Source organism: Zalophus californianus, chromosome 2 (genome assembly GCF_009762305.2).
Source record: "Zalophus californianus isolate mZalCal1 chromosome 2, mZalCal1.pri.v2, whole genome shotgun sequence".
Taxonomy (NCBI): Eukaryota; Metazoa; Chordata; class Mammalia; order Carnivora; family Otariidae; genus Zalophus; species Zalophus californianus.
Window position 1 is genome coordinate 98,042,650 of NC_045596.1, and position 21,307 is coordinate 98,063,956.

At 35.2% G+C, this 21,307-nt stretch overlaps 1 protein-coding gene across 3 annotated transcripts in view; it reads right to left on the bottom strand.

Annotated features, from left to right (window-relative positions):
- The window catches only part of PRSS12 (serine protease 12), a 71,217-nt gene that overhangs the window by 13,253 nt on the left and 36,657 nt on the right, over positions 1-21,307 (bottom strand). For all 3 annotated transcript variants that reach the window (XM_027599335.2, XM_027599336.2, XM_027599338.2), the window contains exons 7-11: positions 19,413-19,609; positions 14,235-14,376; positions 6,089-6,294; positions 3,385-3,463; positions 2,569-2,691 (exon numbers count right to left, since the gene is read on the bottom strand). In XM_027599335.2, coding sequence (XP_027455136.1) covers positions 2,569-2,691; positions 3,385-3,463; positions 6,089-6,294; positions 14,235-14,376; positions 19,413-19,609 — 747 coding nt within the window. The remainder of the gene's footprint in view (positions 1-2,568; positions 2,692-3,384; positions 3,464-6,088; positions 6,295-14,234; positions 14,377-19,412; positions 19,610-21,307) is intronic.

Genomic DNA, 21,307 nt, shown 5'->3' on the forward strand with positions numbered 1-21,307 from the left:
GGGCAACTCTATTTTACCCACCAGGAAAGTGGGTCTTTTTGTTTTTTTTAAAGATTTTATTCATTTATCTGTCAGAGAGAGAGCACAAACAGTGGGGGCGGAAGGCAGAGGGAGAAGCAGACTCCCCACCGAGCAGGGAGCCCGATGCGGGGCTCGATCCCAGGACCCTGGGATCATGACCTGAGCTGAAGGCAGATACATAACCGACTGAGCCACCCAGGCGTCCCTATGTGGGTCTTAACCATTAGTGTTCATAAGAATCATCAGAGATGCTTGATAAAAATGCCAACTTCTGAGGCCTGGCTCCAAAGATTCAGTAGATCTGGAGTAGAGGCCCAGGAATCTGGATTTTTAACAAGCTGAATGTATCTAATATTGTGGTAGAAAGACCACACTTTAAAAATGGTGCCCTGGGGTGCCTGGGTGGCTCAGTCAGTTAAGTGGTTAAGTGTCTAACTCTTGGTTTCAGCTCAGGTCATGATCCCAAGGTCATGGGATCGAGCCCCACACCTCAGACTCTGCACTTGGCATGCAACATAGTTGTGATAAATCACTGCATAAAGAATATAATGTTCAGTAAAAAGAGCTGATAAACTAACTATCCATGAAAGTATTCAGTAAAAAGAGTAAAAAAAAGATAGTAAACTAACTATCCATGAAAGTATAAAGTTAGGTTCCTTTCTCATACCATACATACAAAAAACTGTAAACAGATTAAAAACCTAAACATGACAGGCAAAATTGTAAATATTCTTAGTGAAAAACTAAGATAAAAGAAAATAAAAAAAAGAAAAAAGAAAAACTAAGATAATTTCTTCATCATGTAGGGCGAGGAAAATATTTTTTAAATAAAATATAAAATTTTGTTATCAAACTTAAAAAACTGACACACCTAAACATACTAAAATTAAAATATCTTTATAAGAAAAAGATCTTAAACAAGTGACAGGACATACCCCTGATCGAGAAAAGGTATTTGTAACACATAACAACATAGACTATGTACACAGAACAAATTTTTTAAATCAATTACAAAAAGACAATCCAACAGAAAATAAGCAAAGGATATAAACAAAGAATTCATGAAAGAGGAAGACACTAATCAGGGAAATGGAATTAAAAAGAAATCCAAAAAGTCTAAGGCTGGCAAAAATTAAGACTATTGATAGTATCAAGTTGAGGTAGGGATTTGAGTAAAGAGGGACTTACACTTTGCCAAGATATAAACGGATACAATTACTTTAGAAAGAAAATTAGTAGGGCCAAGTGAAATTGAAATGTACCATACTCTAGCTAAATGCTCCCACATATATGTAGCCAATGAGACATAGAATGGATATGTACTACCGCATTGTTTTTTCATAGTCAGAGAATGGAAACCACCTAACTCTCCATTAGTAGGGGAATAAATAAGCTGTGATGTACTCTTTCAATAGGAGTTAAGATTCACATGGTGGTTAAAGTGAACAAAATCTATATGGATAAATTACAAATATACAGTGAAGCCTTATGATATCACATAAGGAAAAATATAAAACAAATTTTTGCTTGTTAGAATTTCTCAGTGACATGTTACACATTTTACGTAAGACTTTTTATTATGACCATTTTCAAGTATATAATATAGTGAGACTCCTGTACTCATCACCTTGCTTCATTAATTATCAGTATTTTGCCAAGGATTGGTATACATTTTAAAACACCAAAGTTCATGCTGAGGAAATGGCCATGAGCCAGGCCCACAAAAGAGCACAGGACAAGAAGAAAGGAGATCCAGGTTCTAGTGCAGGCACTGCTCCCATGAGCAGTGTGACTGTGGCACACTGATTTTCTCTGTGTGGCCTCCCCTCTGAACTGGGAAGACTTCGATCGGACTGATAAGATGGGACATGAGGAAATAATCAGGATGCAACCTGACTTTCTAGAAGGTGCAAATAGAGAAATTTAAAATGCACAAAAGGCACAAAACACCAAGAAGACCCAAAAAATCAAAAACAATAAAAATTGCACTCCCTATTCTTAGTGTTTATAACTAGATAATCTGAGGTCTCTTCTAGGTCTACTGGGATATGATTTCACCCTCAAGATATGTTCTTTTTAAAAAAAAAAAAAAGATTTTATTTATTTATTTGACACAGAGAGAGCACAAGCAAGGGGAGAAGGAGAAACATGATCCCTGCTCCACTGAGCAGAGAGCCCAATGCGGGGCTCAATCCCAGGACCCTGAGATCATGACCTGAGCCAAAGGCAGACACTTAATGGACTGAGCCACCCAGGCGCCCCTCTTCAGATATGTTCTTGAGGGAAGCACTAATATAGCTGCCTCCCCTCCCCAAACACATCTTCTCTGCTCCCTAGAGTTTGCTTTAATAACGCAGTAGCTTCCTGAGGGCTCTCTTTGCTCCTTCTGTTACCTCCCCCACTTCCACCATGCCCTTGGCATACATAAGGAAGACTGGTAGCCTGGCTCTGTCACCCCAAGTTTCCAGTATGCTACAGAGAAGGAAGGGATCGGAAGAACTGGCAAGTAAGAGCCCAACTGATTCGTCTGGAAAGGTGGACACGTACCTCTTGAAGCAGTGTGCTGCTGTAAGGACCCAGCAGCTACTCAGGAGCGTGGCCCCACAAAGGAGCCTGCCATCTCCATGGGATGACTTTAGCCGGAGGGACACTTGCCAAGGCCAACCACCCCTAAGAAGAAAGTAAGCACTTAAGTCCATATAAGGTAGAAAAAGCAAAGAAAAGCATCCATTAAAACAATGACTCGGAAGGCTTGCAGGTGGGAGAAAAGCAATATAAAAGGGACCCTCGGATGTAAAAATCCCTTCCTACTTTGAAAATGGTGCTCCTCGAACTCTGAGCAGGTCACATTGAAGATCTGCTCATAGGTATTTGTACGCATCCCACCTATCTCTGACATCCATGGAATCAAGTAGAGTCTTCTTTATACTTCATGGTTTGAAGCATATTTTCTCTCCCCACTACCTCACCTAGGCAGCCTAAAGAAGTATTTAATAAAGTGCTGATTTTCCATGAGTAAATGCAACAAATAAAAAAAAATTATATTAAGAGTCTAGTCTAAAACAAATATATTCTAAATTAAATGAATTTTGTAGTTATATACATTTTTTCAGACCTCCTGTTAAATTAGTTCCTGCCACATAACTTTTCAGCAACGTATCTATCTTGTAAATCAGAAGGTAGCAATCTAGGAACATTTTAAATTTAATAATGTGAAATCTTCCGTGTAATCTGTATTTAATTTAGAAAATTAAATAAGTAAAATAAATCCCTTACATAATAGTAGAAAAACCCCAATTTGTAACACTGTATGTATATAAGTAATTCTGTAATATGGAAAATCTCCTCTGAAGGACCCTTTACCTTAAAGAATTTTTCCCACCAATGATCCGCTTCTGCCGACGGTGCAGTAATCTCAAGCCACAAACAGACGAGAGGGATTCTGAAGCGGACAGAGGTTATTAATCAGACTACCATATTGCTCATAGGGGGGTAAAGACATATGTGACACATTCTCCTGCTGCTTAGTTCTTTATTCCAAAATGTTTCTCTCCTCAAATTATAGGATACTTTTTCTTATAATAAAAATTAAAAGTCTTCTCAATTAACCAAGAATTCACAAGCAGATCAGGAACTTGAGGAAGTTCCCCATACTCAACTTGGACCCTGCCCAGTATATCATCCTATATGTACCTACATCTCCTCCTCTGCTGATTTCAGAGGCTGTTTTGGAGTCCAGGAATGTTAAAGCAAGAGAACTGCAAAGGCGATACTGGTCTAAATTACTTGCTTTTCATACACAACATTGCCAAGCCATGTCTACAAAAATGTAACTTAAAGGAGCAAAGCATATTCCCAGAATAGGATTCTGATCTAAATTCACATTTACATTTACTCATATACCATATTAATTTATGGATAGGGTTTACTAAGCAGTCTAAGAGGGAATACAGTCTAACTTCCTAAGATAACAGACTCGATCAAGAGCATAAAAAAAGAATTAAATTATATGAAAAAGTGGTGTACAAAAGAAAGTAAAAGTATGACTATTTCAAAAATAATTTTAGAAAGGAGGAGGATGTCTATAGGAGTATGTTGGTTCCTTGGTTAAGTATATGTTATAAAGTATTGATAGATACTGTTTTTCTATCTGTGTAAGAAGAGAAGGCTGGGAATTGCACCAAGACCACGAAAATCTAGTCAACACTAATATTCTCCCATTATATTCAGGTAGAAGGGAGCTCAATAGGGAATGATGCAATTAATATTGAGCAAGCAAAACTGAAAGTTTACATCATCCTGAGGCAAGGCACCAGGTTGCAAAAATGTAAAATCTATTTAAAGCTTAAAATCCACTGTTCCAAAAAAAAAAAATTAGAAAGCAAAATGAAGTTCATTTATAAAAGGATCCCATCAAATGACCAATAACCAATGGCTTGAGTTTGAATCCCCTTATAGAAGTCACTAGGGAGGTGCATTCTTAACAAACTTACATTTGTTAAGCGGGGGACTCTTGATTTTGGCTCAGGTCATGACCACAGTCATGAGATGGAGACCAGAATTGGGCTCCGTACTCAGCGCAAAGTCTGCTTGTCCCTCTCCCTCCCCCACTTGTGCTCTCTCTCTAAAATATATAAATAAAATCTTTTAAAAAAAGAAAAACAAAAAGAAGTCACTAGGTCTTGAACCTCAATACAAAATCAATAGGTTAATAAGCCAGATTCAGTAATCCAGCTGGTCTAAGACAAAATCCTTTTATTTGAGGTATGGTAGCATTGGAACCATGGAAAGGTATCAAGTAAGTGTTGCTACAACTCCGGGAATTTATAAAAATAAATGTATAAATAATGAAATAAATACGGTATTTCATACTTTAAAGTAGATTTACTTAGGAATATAGTAAAAACATTGTATAATTATTGAATTTTTATGTTTTTCTACTGCTTCAGAAATTTGACATAATACAAAGAATTATATATTCAATTTTTAACTGTAGTTTAAATTATTGAAGGGAATTTAATAAGTTAAGTTATAACTATACTATTTAATAATATTAAATATATAATATGATTTGATAAGTTGAGAAGCTCCTCAGTGAAGAATCATATTAACAGCATCCAATTTATTTTTGCATTGTCTTTAGCAACTAAAAGATGTTAGCAAATGAGAATGTTCAAATATAGACACCTAATTTCAGAAAGTCCAGTGCATCAAAACTATGAACTTTCAACACACATAAAGAGGTGATTTTTCTTTTCATAAAATGTAACCATAGTTTTCTATAAAATAGCTACTTTTTTATTCACTTAAAACAGTAGTTGTTTCATAAAAGTTACTCTCAGGTTTCAAGGACCTTTCTAAGTATAAAACATCTATTACTGTATTATACTAGAAGATTATTTCTCATTTTCCTTAATGTTTTTAAATTTCAGAAAATAAACTCTACAAAAGATAATTTTCTTTTTGCAATTACTTTTAAATTTATCCTGGTTGTTTAAAATATTATTAAGAGTGGAAGTTCCTTTCTGTGATTCATCTTTACATTTTCATTTCTTGGGGAGCGCCTGGGTGGCGCAGTCAGTTAAGCCTCTCACTCTTGATTTCAGTTCAGGTCATGATCTCAGGGTGGTTAGGATCGAGCCCGACACTGGTCTCCACACTGAGCATGGAGCCTGCTTGAGATTCTCTCTCTCCCTCTGCCTCTCCCCACCCTCCCCCCCTTAAAAAAATTCATTTTTTTTCTTTTTATGAGGTAAATGTCAATTCTAAGTCTTCAAGGATACCAACAAGTTTGACAGTTTTATTACATCCAGAGAAAGAATGGTACAGAAACGGCTGAGAATGTCAAAAGGGCATGATGCCAAATCCTATAAATCCACTCCTGCCCCTGAACTCTGCTGCCCATGTAAGCCCCATCCAGTCAAGTTTGTCAGGAATCACTGCCTCTAAACACAAACGCAGATTATATAGAGTCTAATGGAAGGAGATTTTTGTCATCAAAGTACTGCTTATACTAATGAAGGGAAAATTACTCTTTGACTTGTATAGGCCCTAGTAGATGACTTACCTTTGTTACTGTTACCTGTTGCCTTCTTGCTAAAATAATCACAAATGACTCCTGCATCTTCGCTGTGGCGACAGTTATGTCTCCCAATATCTTGTTTGATGCAGTCAGCCAGGGACCTCTCGTTTCCTGTGCACTTCACATTGTCCACGTGGATGGGTCCTTTTCCTTCCCCAAAATAAGCCATGGTTCTTGCTCTGGCAGAGCCCCTGGGAACAGAGCATTCTTGAGGATGTGAAGAACCAGATGATCATACATTTGAATACATCACGACAGTCTCATTCGATTAACTCTTAAATATTAAAATTTGCATCTATGTGTGCTAAAAAATACTTACTTCATGACTCTGTCAGAAAAAAAGCTTAAAAGGGGTAATAACTATACCTTCTCTGCCTTCCTACCCCAGAGCTTCCTTATTGCATCAGTTAGTTTGCCTCTCATTTAGCTTCTGCTGAGAAAGTTACATTTAATGGCATGTCAGAAATTCATGATAGTCTTAAACTCTAGTTTAAGCAGGAAAAAAATCATCTCAAAGTGTATAGAGCATAACACTCTTTTAAAGTTGGTTAAAACTGCCAAGAAAATTATGAGGTTAAGTAATAGCCTAGGGAGTTAAAAATTTCAAAGCCTACGTTAGAAGTAAAAAAAGTCTAATTTTTAAGAAAGAAAGACAAAACCTGGGATCACAAATAGAAGGAAGACTTATTTTGGTATGTTAATGTTTTGTTGTTGTTTGTTTTTAATTACACAGTACTTCTTTTTAAATATCCAAATACAAAAGCTTTTTTAATGAAGTATTTCAAACTAATGGTCATATTCAAAACTCAATTCCTGATAAATGGCAAAGTTTTAAATTCTGAATTATAGGGAAATTATCCTTATAACCTCAAGTTAGGGAAAAACTTATTTAACAAGACATAGATGATATACTTTGAAATTAAAGGACTAATAAACTCAATAAGAATTAAGAACACTACCTTCACTAAAAAACCACCCTAAGGAAAGGTAAAAGATAAAAGGTTGATGCATATATTTGTAATACATACTTATAAATATATTTGTTGGTGAATACATCCAATAGAGGGGACTATCATAGAAAAAAAAATCTCAAAATTCATTAATTTTTTTTAAAAAAAACATAACAACCCAAGAGAAAAACAGGCAAAAGACAGGTTTCAAATTAAAAGAAACTGATTCATTAAAAATGACAATTTGGACCAGATTTCTCACATCAAAATATATTCTACTTAACTAAGATAAAGTTATTATACTTTCCTTATACTTATGCAGGAACTCTAGCCAAGTATTTATTGATATGAATTCTCTGAGAAATTCATTTGAATGACCCCCTTCAGTGATGAGACCTGGCCTCACATGCTTATGGTTGGCAGCTCATTTACTTCAAAACTGGTACAGCTAACTAGTAACTGCTACTCTGAAATAAATTGCAAATAAAAATAAGATGTAACCCATTATAAATTTTTATAGTCATGGAAGACCCCTGTGCCCAAACAGATGACTCTTAACGGTACTCTTAGAGTAAATCTTTTTTAATATGAAACCTATTTATTATTTATAGAAGTAATAATTGCTTATTGTATCAAATTTACAAAATAAAAGTATAAAAATACTTTTTTATACTCAACAACACACTGCTAGCATTTGGGCGTATTCCCTTCCTGTACATATTTATGGGGAAAATACTAACTATAATTTTTACTGGTTAAAAAAAATTCTTTATACACATTAGTGGATCTCAAATTTCAGAGTACTTAAAAGGCCACTTGGGTTGATTCTGAGTTGAGTATGTCACCAGCGGGACTTAGCAATCTATTTTTTTAATAAGCCCTACATGATTCCTATTCAGGAGGTTCTGCAACAAACTTTAACATAGGGGTTCCTGGGTGGCTCAGTCCAGTAAGTGCCTGACTCTTGACTTCAGCTCACGATCTCAGGGTCCTGAGATCGAGCCCCGCCTCAGGCTCTGCACTCAGCACGGAGTCTGCTTGAGATTCTTTCTCCCTCTGCCTCTGCACCAGCCCCCACCGCCCCACACACACACGCTCGCGTGCTCACTCGCTTGCTCTCAAAATAAAATCTCCTTAAAAGAAAAACTGTAACATAGAAAAATTAGCGTTTTGTTCCCTACTGCTGCACATTTACTTTTAAAATTCAAGACTTTTTACAATTATAGATATACACTTAAATACAAGTCTTTGTGGATAGCTTAGATTTCTTTCCAGAAGCAGAATTTTTGTTCAGCAGGTATAAACATTTTTTTTAGGTTCTGGCTATATATTGCCAAATACAAGGCAAGTCTTTGGAAAGCAAATACACATATAATTAAAATGTGATTATTTAAAGAACAGAGTTTTTTCTGTTTTATTTTGTGTATCATTTTTCTGTCTGGAATTTTTTCTGTTTAGTGTTAGTAAAGGATCTAGCTTGATTTTTGTCCCTAAGTTCATTGTCCTAATAACCTTTCCTATTGATTTGAAAGGCTTTTTAATTTAATTATTTATCATAATTACATGTACATAAGCCATTTCTTGGTTCCCAACCTTGGCAACACATTTAAAAACCTTTGGAAGCTTTTAAAATATAGCAAAACCTGAACCCACCTAACATTAATTAAAGTAGAATCCACAGGAATGGGGCTGGGCATGGGTGATATATTTTTTTTAACTATCAGCGTTATTTTAATTGTACAACCGAGGTTGCTAACCACTGGTGCAATTAGTGTCATTGACTTCTTGCCTGTTCCTGTGTCAATACCACACGGATGTGATTTCAGATGAACCCAGAAAATCAAGTCTCTCTCCCCACCCCCCCAAATACACCAAGAAAAATAAAAGATTTTTATGATGCCAGCATTTAATGGATAGATTAATTTCTATTTTGTCTTCCCATTCAGCACTGTGGTGTTTTATTTATTAGCTCTTCTACTTTTAGTAAAGATTTACTTTTTTTCACATAGGTCTCAATTCTTGTGATTATTCCTAGTCATTTCTTTGGTTTGTTTGTTTTCGTACCATCTAAATGATATTTTTTTCTTTTTCTTTTTTACCTAGTATAGGAGCTATCACCTTTTAAACATATTTATATTTACGTGACTACATTAATCAACACTAGTTCTATTGTCTTTCCCATTGATTCTCTTGTGTTATTGAGGTGGAATATCTTATTATCCATGTAACAATTCTGACTTCAATTGCAATACTGATAGCTCAATGCTTAATGATAGTGGGATCTTCAGACAGTACTGAGTCAATGCAGTAATAGCAGGCACTCTTGTTTTGTTCCTGTTTGATGACTGTGATATAAAGCTAAGGTATTCCAAGCTTCCTAATAGATATAAGGAAGGAATGATGATTTTTAAAATATAACTTTACACCATTACTAACTGATCATATTTATTTTCATTTATAGATGACATATGGGAATACATTAATTGAATACCTCACTATGAACCATTCTTTTATTCTTGCAATAGACTTCCATTTGTTTAAATTTGCTTAAATACACCATTCAATTAAATTTGCTAATATTTTATTTAAATTTTTGTATGTAGCTTCATTAGACGGGGTATAGTTTTCTGTGTGTGTGTGTGTGTGTGTGTGTGTGTGTGTGTGTGTGTGTGTGTGTACTTAGACTGTCTAGTCTTGAAATCAATTTATATTAGCCTCATTAAATGAATGAAAAGATTTTCATCTTTTTCTCGCTCTGCAACAATTTATATAACTTGGGACTTATCTGAATTGAAGATTGGTCAAAACTCTTGAGCAAAAAAATCAGTCATTTCTTCCATGATCATTAATCTTTTTGAAAGGTTTTCTATCAATTTTCATAATTTTATTTTTGTTGAAAATGTGGTTTCCCAGATAACTGTCCATTTCATCTAGATTTCCAAATTTATTAGCTAAAAGTAATTCACAGTACTCTTTACAATTTTTTTAACTTTTGTGTATCTGTGCTCATATTCTTTTTCTTTCTTCCAATGTTTATTTGTATTCTCTCTCCTTTTTCTGAGTACAATTGCCACAGATTGCTTATTTTAGTAATCATTTTTTTAAAAGATTTTATTTATTTATTTGAGAAAGAGCATGAGCAAGGGATGAGGCAGAGGGAGAGTGAGAAGCAGACTGCCCACTGAGCAGGGAGCCTGACATAGGACTGGATCCCAGACCCTGAGATCATGACCTGAGCCCAAGGTAGATGCCTAACAAACTGAGCCACCCAGGCACCCCTTTAATAATCATTTTTAAAAATAGCAATAATTGCTGATAATATGGATGTGCAATGTAATGCAATTTGAAATTCAAATAGGCATAATTCGAAGAAAATAAAAAATAACACTCTGAAGTTAAAATCCCAGGTGATTCCCATAAGTTTGGGAAGGGAGGATGAGTGGAGGTAAAAAGTAAAAAATAGTATGCTAAATGTTTTGATATTTTTCAGCAAGGCAAACTTACAGATAATAATTTTTGAAATTGGTAAGAAAATATGCCAGTATGTTTGCTAAAAATTTAAAGACAACTTCTAGTAAAACAATAAGAATGCTGAATGTCCAACCACTAGAGAAAGAATGACAATAGAAAATTGGGTTGCTTGCAAATAAAAAAACAGAAGGTTACACAAAGAACAGACAAAAATGCATGATAAATACCATTGAAGTAGATGACAGGTAGAACACATTAAATAAAACAAAGGATGATTTCTTAGAAATTTATCAATTTACACACTAAAAGAATGTACGATTTTAGATACATCGACAGATAGAAATTAGAGAACATTTAAACTAATAAAAGTGCATGATTAAATACACTCTCAACAATATAGTGGAGTCTAAAAAAATTTCCTGTGACCTTTTTTTAACAGTTAAGGACTGTGTCATCTTTAGAAAAAGGGGAAGAGACTTCCCACTGGGCTATAGGCATGCAGTAATTCACAGCAAAGACTCAATAGACTCCAGTACATTAGTTAGTCTTTAAACCGGCTGTTAAGTGCTCCTAGAAGTAGAGGATGACTTTCTCAGGGCTATATGGGCTTTAAAGGAATCGGTATTCAGATCCTCAAATTACATGTGTATTCTTGCCTAAAACTGGTCTTGCTGAAATCAAAATCAACTTCTCTTTCAAAATTTTCCTTCTCTTACTACACAAAAGAAAGACGTATTTTTCACTCGTCCCAAATCCTACCACGATGCATTGCTCCAAGATTTAAAAGACTCTCAAGCAGACAAAAGAACAGTTCAAAATATATGATAGCAATGAAGCCTCCTTTAACCAAGCACCATAAACCCAACCCATCAATCTAAGTTAGAAATGGGAGCTTTAGTCAGCTTTTATTTCCTATATTTAATAATTATTTCTCAAATTTCTGTTTTTGTTGTCTTTAATCAGTTGTGTACTAGAAATCATAAAATCCAGAGAGGAACCTGTCAGAAGGATTAATTTCTCTCTTGCTCTCTCCATGTGTGTCCGCCTACATACACATACACACACACTTACTTAAGTGTGTGTGTGTATATATATATATATTATATATATGTATATACCCATATAACACACATTTTTTTAAAGCATAATAACATTAGGATTCTGTGAAGAAGGAAAATTTTAAATACAATTTCAAGGAGAAAAAGGAACTGTATAAAATTTCTGAAGGTCAAAGAAGAGCTCATTCCTGTATTTTTTTTTTAAGATTTTATTTATTTATTTGACAGAGAGAAACACAGCAAAAGAGGGAACACAAGCATGGGGAGTGGGAGAGGGAGAAGCAGGCTTCCCACGGAGCAGGGAGCCCGATGTGGGGCTCCATCCCAGGACCCTGGGATCATGACCCGAGCCGAAGGCAGACGCCTAACGACTGAGCCACCCAGGCGCCTCTCCTGTATTTTTTAAATAGATGACAGAGAGCATCAAGCCACTATGATACTGATATTCCTTTGGATTATAATTAAGAGTGATATAACTGTTCTATTTTTAAATGTCATACACAAATATGCCAGAAATTAAATCCTTTGCATCAATTTATAAGATAAAAACTAGATATACTTAATTTTAGGTCTCTAATAACTCAGTAGGAACACACTGTTTTGCAGATTCTTTTAAGGGATACTACAATAAATATGCAGTTCAAGAACAATGTCATCTTGAAAACATATGCTAATGGATTCAAACAAAGTTCAAATAGAAGGGAATTTCCATCACAGTTATTTAGTCTATCTTAACAAGTGTAACTGATAGCAACACATTCTCTCTCAACCCTCTAAAAATAATATGCTCCTATGCTAGACTTTGTCAGATATTATGTAACATGTAATACATAATTAAATAATGCCTTTTACTTTCTGTTTACTCTAAGCATATCTACATTAGTTACCATTCATGTTTCCTGGTTTTTATTACTTCATTTTTGTTTCTCCAATTGTGGAAATGCTTTCTAATGATACTTTGATTCTCCGTATTTCCAAGGATGAAGCCTCACATATAATATAGCTGACTGGGGGACAGATCTCTGGAACTCCTATTAATAAGACCCAAACCTGTTGATAGCTTAAAAGTTTTCTGGATTGGTTTCTACAAACAAATGCCTTATTAAAGATTTTTAACAATTCAAAGTAGACCTAGGGAAAAACATCTACTCTAGTCACATACTTGTTTACAATTATATATATGTTCTTATATGAAATCCATTTCCCCTAGTGGGAAATTATAAAAACATTTAAATATGTTTAGATTGAACAAATATCCAAATGATTCTCATGTAAAATATTTTTAGATGGTAAATTAACAGATTGTGCACTAGAAGATGATTATCCAATTTGTTATAACATTAAATTACTGATTTACTTATTAAGAGACTTTTTTTAAAGATTTTATTTATTTATTTGTCAGAGAGAGCACAAGCAGAGGGAGAAGCAGGCCTCCCGCAGAGCAGGGAGCCTGATGTGGGGCTTGATCCCAGGACCCTGAGATCATGACCTGAGCCGAAGGCAGACGCTTAACGACTGAGCTACCCAGAAGCCCCTAAAGATATATTTTAAAATCCAAACCAATATTAGTAACTATTACAAGCTCGTCAATTTATGCACATTCGTTTAAATTGCATAACCTATAAACTGTAACATGTTCCATATATTTGCAGCTGCCAAATCAATACTCACAGTGTTTTCACAGTCATTTGCAGACATGTCAAAGCCTCAAAAAATGTGCATTGCCCAGTTGAGGTCTCACAAGAAGACAATCTGCTTATTTATTTCATCTCTCAAACTGAAACAAGTGTCCTTTCCCAGTCTGTTTAGTGCCATGTTTTTCCACACTGTAACTCGTGCCTCAGTGAAGCCTATCTACCACCTGTATTTTCTCCAGAAAGCACATCACAGCCTTCTTGCACTCAGGAATGCTGGATAGCACTTGAGCACTGTGTGTCGCTGGCATTTTAAATAGTGAAATCATCAATATTTTTTAAGCCGAAAAATTTAAAAAAAAGATACTAACAGACCAAAATGTTCAACTGTTTGCAAGTTTGAAAGCTAAAACAAGAAGGCAAAGCATCTCCTTGTTCAATCTTATCTCTAGAAGCAATGGCTCAGTATTTGCTAATACAGTGATCACTGCGACTTTAGAGAGTGTTACTACTGTGAATAAGGAGAACCAACCCCAATTTCAGTAATTCCAGAGTCTCTTAAAAAGGCTACAGTGTTGAAACCTAAATCACAGAGAAAAGGTTACCACCTTTGCCTGATACAAGCAGTATTATGAATAGTCAAGAATTATTAGACCATTTGCTATTAAATAAAAGCTCTTTTTTTTTTTTTTTTTTTTTGAGTAAGCTCTAGGCCCAACATGGGGCTTGAATTGGGGACCCTGAGATCAGGAGCTGTATGCTTCCCAATTGAGCCAGCCACGTGCCCCAAAAGCTATATTTCTTATCTAACAGTGTATATTGCTTTTGGGAAAATAGAAAAATTTAAGTAGGCTCTCCTTAGTATTTCTTAATAATTTGGAATCAAGTCAGCATGCTGCCAATATTTCCAATTGATTAATAGAAATTATTTTTAGGTAAGAAATAATTCATTAGAACAAACCTAAAAAGTCAGAAATGCTCATCAAGTAACCATCCCAAATAATTCGGTTTTTCTTACTTGTAGCCAAGCTGACGACAGATCACAGCTGCATCCTTATCAGTCCAGCCATCATCACAAATGGTTCCCCACTGGCCATTGATGAACACTTCCACTCGTCCTTCCTTCTTATTTTCTCCATCCATCAGTCTGATAGGAAAACCTAAGTCATGATTCGAAAGTATTAGAAAAGCCAAAACAGAAAACTGATGTTAAAGTATGAGAGACTTTATAAAATACAATTCATTTTTGTATCAACTATAAAATCAGCTGGGTAATACAAGAGAGTGAGAGAGAAGAGGTATTAATAAAAAACGGTATCCACTTTTGCGATATCTTTTGAAGCCTTGGGATCAGAGTACTCACTTGCTCAACTATGAATTCCCAGCACTTGGAACAGTGCCTCACATACAGAGGACATGCAGTAGCTGTTTGATGAATGAATGAATGAATGATGAATGAATGATTAGCACTGCAAAATTGTGAATGGTCTTATTTTATTACCATTAACTTCCAAATAGTAAAAGATATTTCCTTAGAGTTGTTTTTGTTTCACATCTGCTCATTTATCCTTGAACATAGCTAGAAATTTATACTCCAAAGCTGAGATTTTTAGGAAGACATAAATACATATATATATATACGCTTGGCATTCATGGGTAACTTGAATGTGTAGGGGAAAGAAAAGAAAGGAAGGCAGCTAACACGGACAATTTACATTTCAGCCTTCCTATTTACTCCAAAAGAAGGGCTTAAGGCATAAAAATTACTAAGATTACAAAGAGATGCTATGTACAGTATGGTGAATATAGTTAATAATACTATATTTCATATCTAAAAGTTGCTGAGAGTAGATCTTAAAAGTTCTCAACACAAGAAAAAATTTTTTCTATGTGAATTTATGTAAGGTGATGGGTGTTAATCACACTTATTGTGGTGATCATTTCACAATGTACACAAGTATCGAATCATGTTGTACACCTGAAACTAATATTATGTTATATGTTCATTATACCTCAATTTTTTTAAATGCTGAAGCTAAAAAATAAAAATAATAAAATTTTTTTAAAATGTCATTTTTTTTAAAAAGTTGAGAAACTGATCTCTTTCAAATTGAGGTTTATCTAAGTTATGCAAATGAAGTCATTTGTAGAATTTCACATATCTCTATCAACACCAATAAATATGGTACTATTTAACTGAAAGCACTCACTGCACCCTGCACACTGTCCTGGTTTGAACTGTGAGGCCATTAGGGTAGGCCCTAATCCACTATGACTGATGTCCCTATAAAAAGGGACGATTTGGACACTGAGATACACAGAGGGAAGACTATGTGAAGAGGCACAGGGAGAAGCCGGCCATCTATAAGACAAGGAGAGGGGCGCCTGGGTGGCTCAGTCGTTAAGCATCTGCCTTTGGCTCAGGTCATGATCTCAGGGTCCTAGGATGGAGCCCCATGTCGGGCTCCCTGCTCTGCGGGAAGCCTGCTTCTCCCTCTCCCACTCCCCCTGCTTGTGTTCCCTCTCTCGCTGTGTCTCTGTCAAATGAATAAATAAAATCTTTAAAAAAATAAATAAATAAGACAAGGAGAGAGGCCTAGAACAGACCCTTCCCTCGCAGCCCTCAGAAGGAACCAAACCTGATGGCTCCTTGGTTTTGGACTCCAGAAATGTAAGACAACATATACCTGTTGTTAAGCCATCCACTGTGTAGTGCTTTGTTACAGCAGCCTAAGCAAAAACTAATACCCTTTAGATTACATAGTTACTAGAAGGGTCTCCAGCTTCAGGGCCCCTGAGATTTACTGATGAGGATTTAGGGAAGACCATGAAGCAAGCTGAAATCAGCCGAACTAAGGAGGTGAAATAAGCAGCTAAAGAACAAAATATCATTTCTGCTTAAACCAAAATATGAAATTACTAGATTGGCATTTGTTTACTGACAGAAAATACTACTGGCAACATGGGCATGTCCTACTTTGATTCTTCTGATCTATTTTTATACTTTTCCATCCTTCTTTGTTATCCCCCAAGTTGTTGGCTCTTTAATTTCTGTCCCTGTCATACTGACTTTGTGGGGCAGGCATCATAGTAGAATCAATAAAGCAAAGTCAAAATCAACAGACGTTTATGGAGTGCCTACTCTATGCACTGCTTACATTAGCTAAAAAACTTGGGGTTTTAGCCATGGCACAAAACACAGTATACTTGAAACTTTACATTTCTTATTAATGTATCTGAAAGTTTGCAGTTTTTTTTAAAAGGAATAATGTAGAAAAGTGATTCTCAAACTTAAAAACCCAAAAAAAGGTGAAATTCTTTTCTTAAAGTTCTTAATTTTTACGTTTTTGGATGTTTGGTCCAAAATTAAGAAAACATGAGCACATGGAATGAGAGCTCCACATTCCATTCTAGGCATTTTATGGGCAGTTTTTCATATACCATAAAAATAAAAACGATAAAGTGTTTTTAAAGCCTCAGTTGCATGCTTTGTATAAATAATGCATGCAGTATTTCTAAACCTAGTTTTAGCCCTTCATTTTACAAAATCGTTGGACTTTCAATGCTTGAAGGGAAAATTGGATGACAATATAGGATGATATTCTATTAACACCACCTTACTGTTTAAGTTCTTTTTGTTATGGTAGCAATAATATACATGTTTTATTTCTAAAATCTTAAATATAAAATGCTTGGGAAAACTAAATAGTACTATGAGTATATAGTATCTTAAATTATATATAATTTAATTATATATTTCAAACTTGGACCTCCAGTAGAGTGTTATTTTAATTTTCCTGTAACATTGATTTAATACATTATTCTAGAAAATAATATTTTTCTAGAAGATAAAATTTAGCTTAAGGTAAAGTCAAAATTTTATACTGTAAAATTGGGTAAAAGACCATCTCCCTGCGAATGAAATCTCTCTAGGATTTAATACTCTGAAATTTAGAATTGGTGCAATATTGGGGCACCTGGCTGGCTCTTTCGGAAGAGCGTGCAACTCTTGATCTGGGGGTCATGAGTTCGAGCCCCATGTTGGGTGTAGAGATAAAAAAAAGCAATTAGTGCAATATTAAAATGTGAAATCCACACACTTACCATCCCACAAATTTCCCCCAATTCACATAGGTATTAACTGCATTCTTACTAGAATTACTTTTATTGAATTAGAATATTGTTTTTGAGCCTTCCATTTACCACACACCCAAATATAAAAAGTGTCTATTTTACACTTTTTATATTTGTATATATTTGTATATATATTTACAAAATATTGTAAAATTACAATAATTTTACAATTATTAATTTTGAGGACTTCAATTCACATCTAAAGTTAAGGTCCACAAGTTACCTTTCAAATACTTGAAAACAGTAATAGTCCAATAGCTCATTACTACCGTGCCAAAGAAGTAAAAAATCAATTGTTTTTAAAATGCTGTTTTTTATATTACTATTCCATGATTTCCTTCTCTAAGCTTCTGTTTTAAATATGCACTTTAAATATGCACTGTTTTAAAAATCCCACTTTTTGATAAGTGGGAAAGTAACGATCTCTTTGGATGAATCGGTGGTAATATGATTCTATTCCAAAAGTATATCTGGCTCAGACATAACGTTCTTCGGACAAATGAATAGTTAATAGACGTATTACTGAAATTAGGACCAAAGACACTTATAATAACGATCACGTTTTATTAATAATTATCATCCTCAGCTTTTTAAATTTTTAAAATATATTATCTAGAATCCTAGAATTAAAGATTTGCAAGGGAACTGGAAAAATCAGTTGCCTGACCATATGCATACATTTAACCACACAGGCCTTCAGAGAACTCCGATTATAATATTTTGTATAGTATTTAGAGTACTGATCATCACCCGGAGTACTGATGCAGTGTGCCTGAGCAGATCACTTCATGATCCAAACACCTGCCATCTGGGGCCAAGGGTCATGTCTAGCAAACAGGTTCTATCTCCCCCAGCCACATACAGTCACTCATCACATAATCCTGGGAGGATCAGAAATTCCCCAGAAGAAGAAAGGAACAAAAAAGGAGGACAAATGAAAAGCAAAATTGAAAGTATGACCTGTAAGGAGTGGAGTAAAATGTTGTATTTCTACTTGGTACAATGCTAGATTAGTGCAGTGAGTCACCATGATCTCACAGGTTAGAGTACAATGAGGAATCAATTTAAGTATACAATACAGTTAATACTGTGGGATTCAACAAGTTTTGTTATTTTATAATGTGAAGATTAAAGCTTCACAGTCTCAAAACAGGATGATCCAAAAGGGGTTGATACAACTCTGAGGGTGCAAAGTAAAGACCACTTGTGATTATTTTAACATCTATTCACCAAAAAAACTATGTGTTTAGATATATAATGGAGCTGTGGTAGTCTTGGCAAGTCTTTTTAATATCTCCCTCTATATTTTTCATTCATAATTATTCTGCCATCCTCAAAAGATGTAAGATGTTAACAACAGTCAGATGTTAAGTCGGTCAAGGACATGTAGTTGCTCTCTGCTCACAAAAGGACCTTTACCCACAAATATTTCCAGACGGTTAGATGAGCTAGTTACCTTTTATCTGACTACCAATCTAACGAAATTTGGAATGGGGGAATAGTAAAGGACACAGATGGGTTTCTAGAGTAACAGGGTATCTTAGAAAGACGAATGGGTTATTTACTCCAATAAATCCTTTTAGGAACCCACTGAGAAACCTGAAAGATCTAGCTTAGTACAGAGCAATAAAGGCTGGTGACCAATGACTGACAAGGCCTCGGGACTAAAGAAGAAATAAATGATGGGGGATAGGAGAGAGAGAGCTATTGTTCTGTTGCAATTTGTGAAAATCCTGTCCCAAACTGGTCATTAGAATTCAAGGTGAATGAGAATCAGAACAGGTGACCAACGAGGGGAGGAATGGACACTGTAGCGTCTTTATTCCACCTTTCAGATACATGTGATTATAAAGATTTTTAGTGAGAAACTTAGGCTTCTAGGTAAAGAACAATAACCTGAGGAAGACAAATTTTATAACATTGGTGGAAAGACTGAAAAGTTTATTTAGAGCATTATAGAAAATTAACTAAAAAAAAAAGCCAAGGCTAAGAAATGCTTCCCATTCCAGACCAGTGGATAGAGGTGCAGTGGCTACTGAATTATGGATACTCCAATCCTCACCCAGAGATAGTCTGTATCCATTGCCACCAGGGTAGCAGGTGATACCAACATCTTCCCGATGGCTGCAGTCATGCCTTCCCCACTGCCTCCGGGAGCACTGAACGAAACTGGATTCCTTTCCCGAGCAGCTGACGTCATCCAACCATATGGGCCCTGTGCTTTCTTCAAAGTGGTTTGCAGGGGATTGTTTGCCGTATCTGTGGCAATAAAATGAACACCATGCATAGAACTGCTGTCTCTTGTTCCAAGGAACCACAAATCATAAAACAAACAACCTAATTAAACATCATGACTCCAGAGGATAAGTGTTTCTTCTTTCTCTTATCTGAAGGACACAGTCCCAGGGCGCCTGGGTGGCTCAGTGGGTTAAGCGTCTGCCTTAGACTCAGGTCATGATCTCAGGGTCCTGGGATCCAGCCCTGCATTGAGCTCCCTGCTCAGCGGGAAGCCTGCTTCTCCCTCTCCCTCTGCCCCTCCCCCTGCTCGTTCTCTCTCTCTTTCAAATAAATAAATCTAAAAAATATAAATAAAACTCTGAAGGACACAGTTCTAAGAGCTGTGTTTACCCCATCACACATTTCGATCATCTTAACAATTTTCGATTGATTCAACAGGTACCTAAGGGATAATTAATCCTTTTTCCCCATTCATTCTTGCGTTTTGGCTACAATTTAACTCACCAACCAGAGAGAATTCCTGATAATGGAAATAACACCATGAACCATAAAATTAGAACAGTTTTCTTGTACCGGCCTCTCAAGAGCCACCTGAGCTCATCTGATTTCATCAGCCTCTCTAGACCTCTTTGGTATCACCCCTTCCAAAATAAAAACTGTATATTAGTTCAGTGAGTCCTCAAGCACTACACCCAAACCATGATGAGACTTGGATTTCAGCCCACTAAAATCAGAATAATGGTGATGCTCTTTGCTTTTCACAAGGTTACATAAATCTGATTTTTAAAATTTTTATAAATTATATTTGAGTTCTAATTGACTTTATTTGTAACAATGCTCTACAAAAAAATATAATTAATATATACATTGTGGAAATAGGAAAGATCTGCAAAATAAAAAGTTGGTAACTAAGTCACAGTCTGTACTTTCATTCATGCTTCCCCCAATTTTGTTTTTTTCTTCTGTAAAACCCAAACCTCCAGAAATCACTAAGCAAAAAATTATTTAAGGTGTCTTTCAGTTCTAAGAGTCTAAGTAATTAAACTCTTACTCATAAAATTTTATAACAGTCACTTCCTTCACTGAATGTTTTTATTATTTCTGTATAAAGAATATGAAGATATCTTTCTTTCTGGCATGAATTTTCCCAGTTACTTTCCTGTGCGCTTATTTATTACATTTATTTAAGAAAATGAACATTTTAATAAATTAAAACAGTACAACTTTTAATTATTCTAAGATTTCCATTTTGCTGACTAATCAAATCTTAGCAAGAAAAAAATTATCCTAAACCTCATATTGCTACCACTTTGAACTTACACCATTTTTCTACAAAATGCATCAATCTGATTACTCTCTGTCCATATCAACTATATAACAGATAACAAGAGGTCATTTTACTTTGGGATTTCATTTGTAAAAAGAAACCCAGAGTTCACCCCTTCCTCAGTTCAAAACGGTACTGTTTTAGAAATTCCTCTGTAAAGCAAAAAGTAAATGTGGTCCATGCCTATTCTACCTTCTAACACAATCATTTAGAACTTTTAACAAATATTAGTGAGAACATTTTTAGAACCATTAAGTTCTGATACTCTGTATATACAAGAAAAACTGAATATATTTGTGAAACAAAATCAATAAAATATGGAGAAAAACTATCACTCCATTGTTTTTATTAATAAGGAAATTATGAATATAGTAACTAATAGTATTTATGAA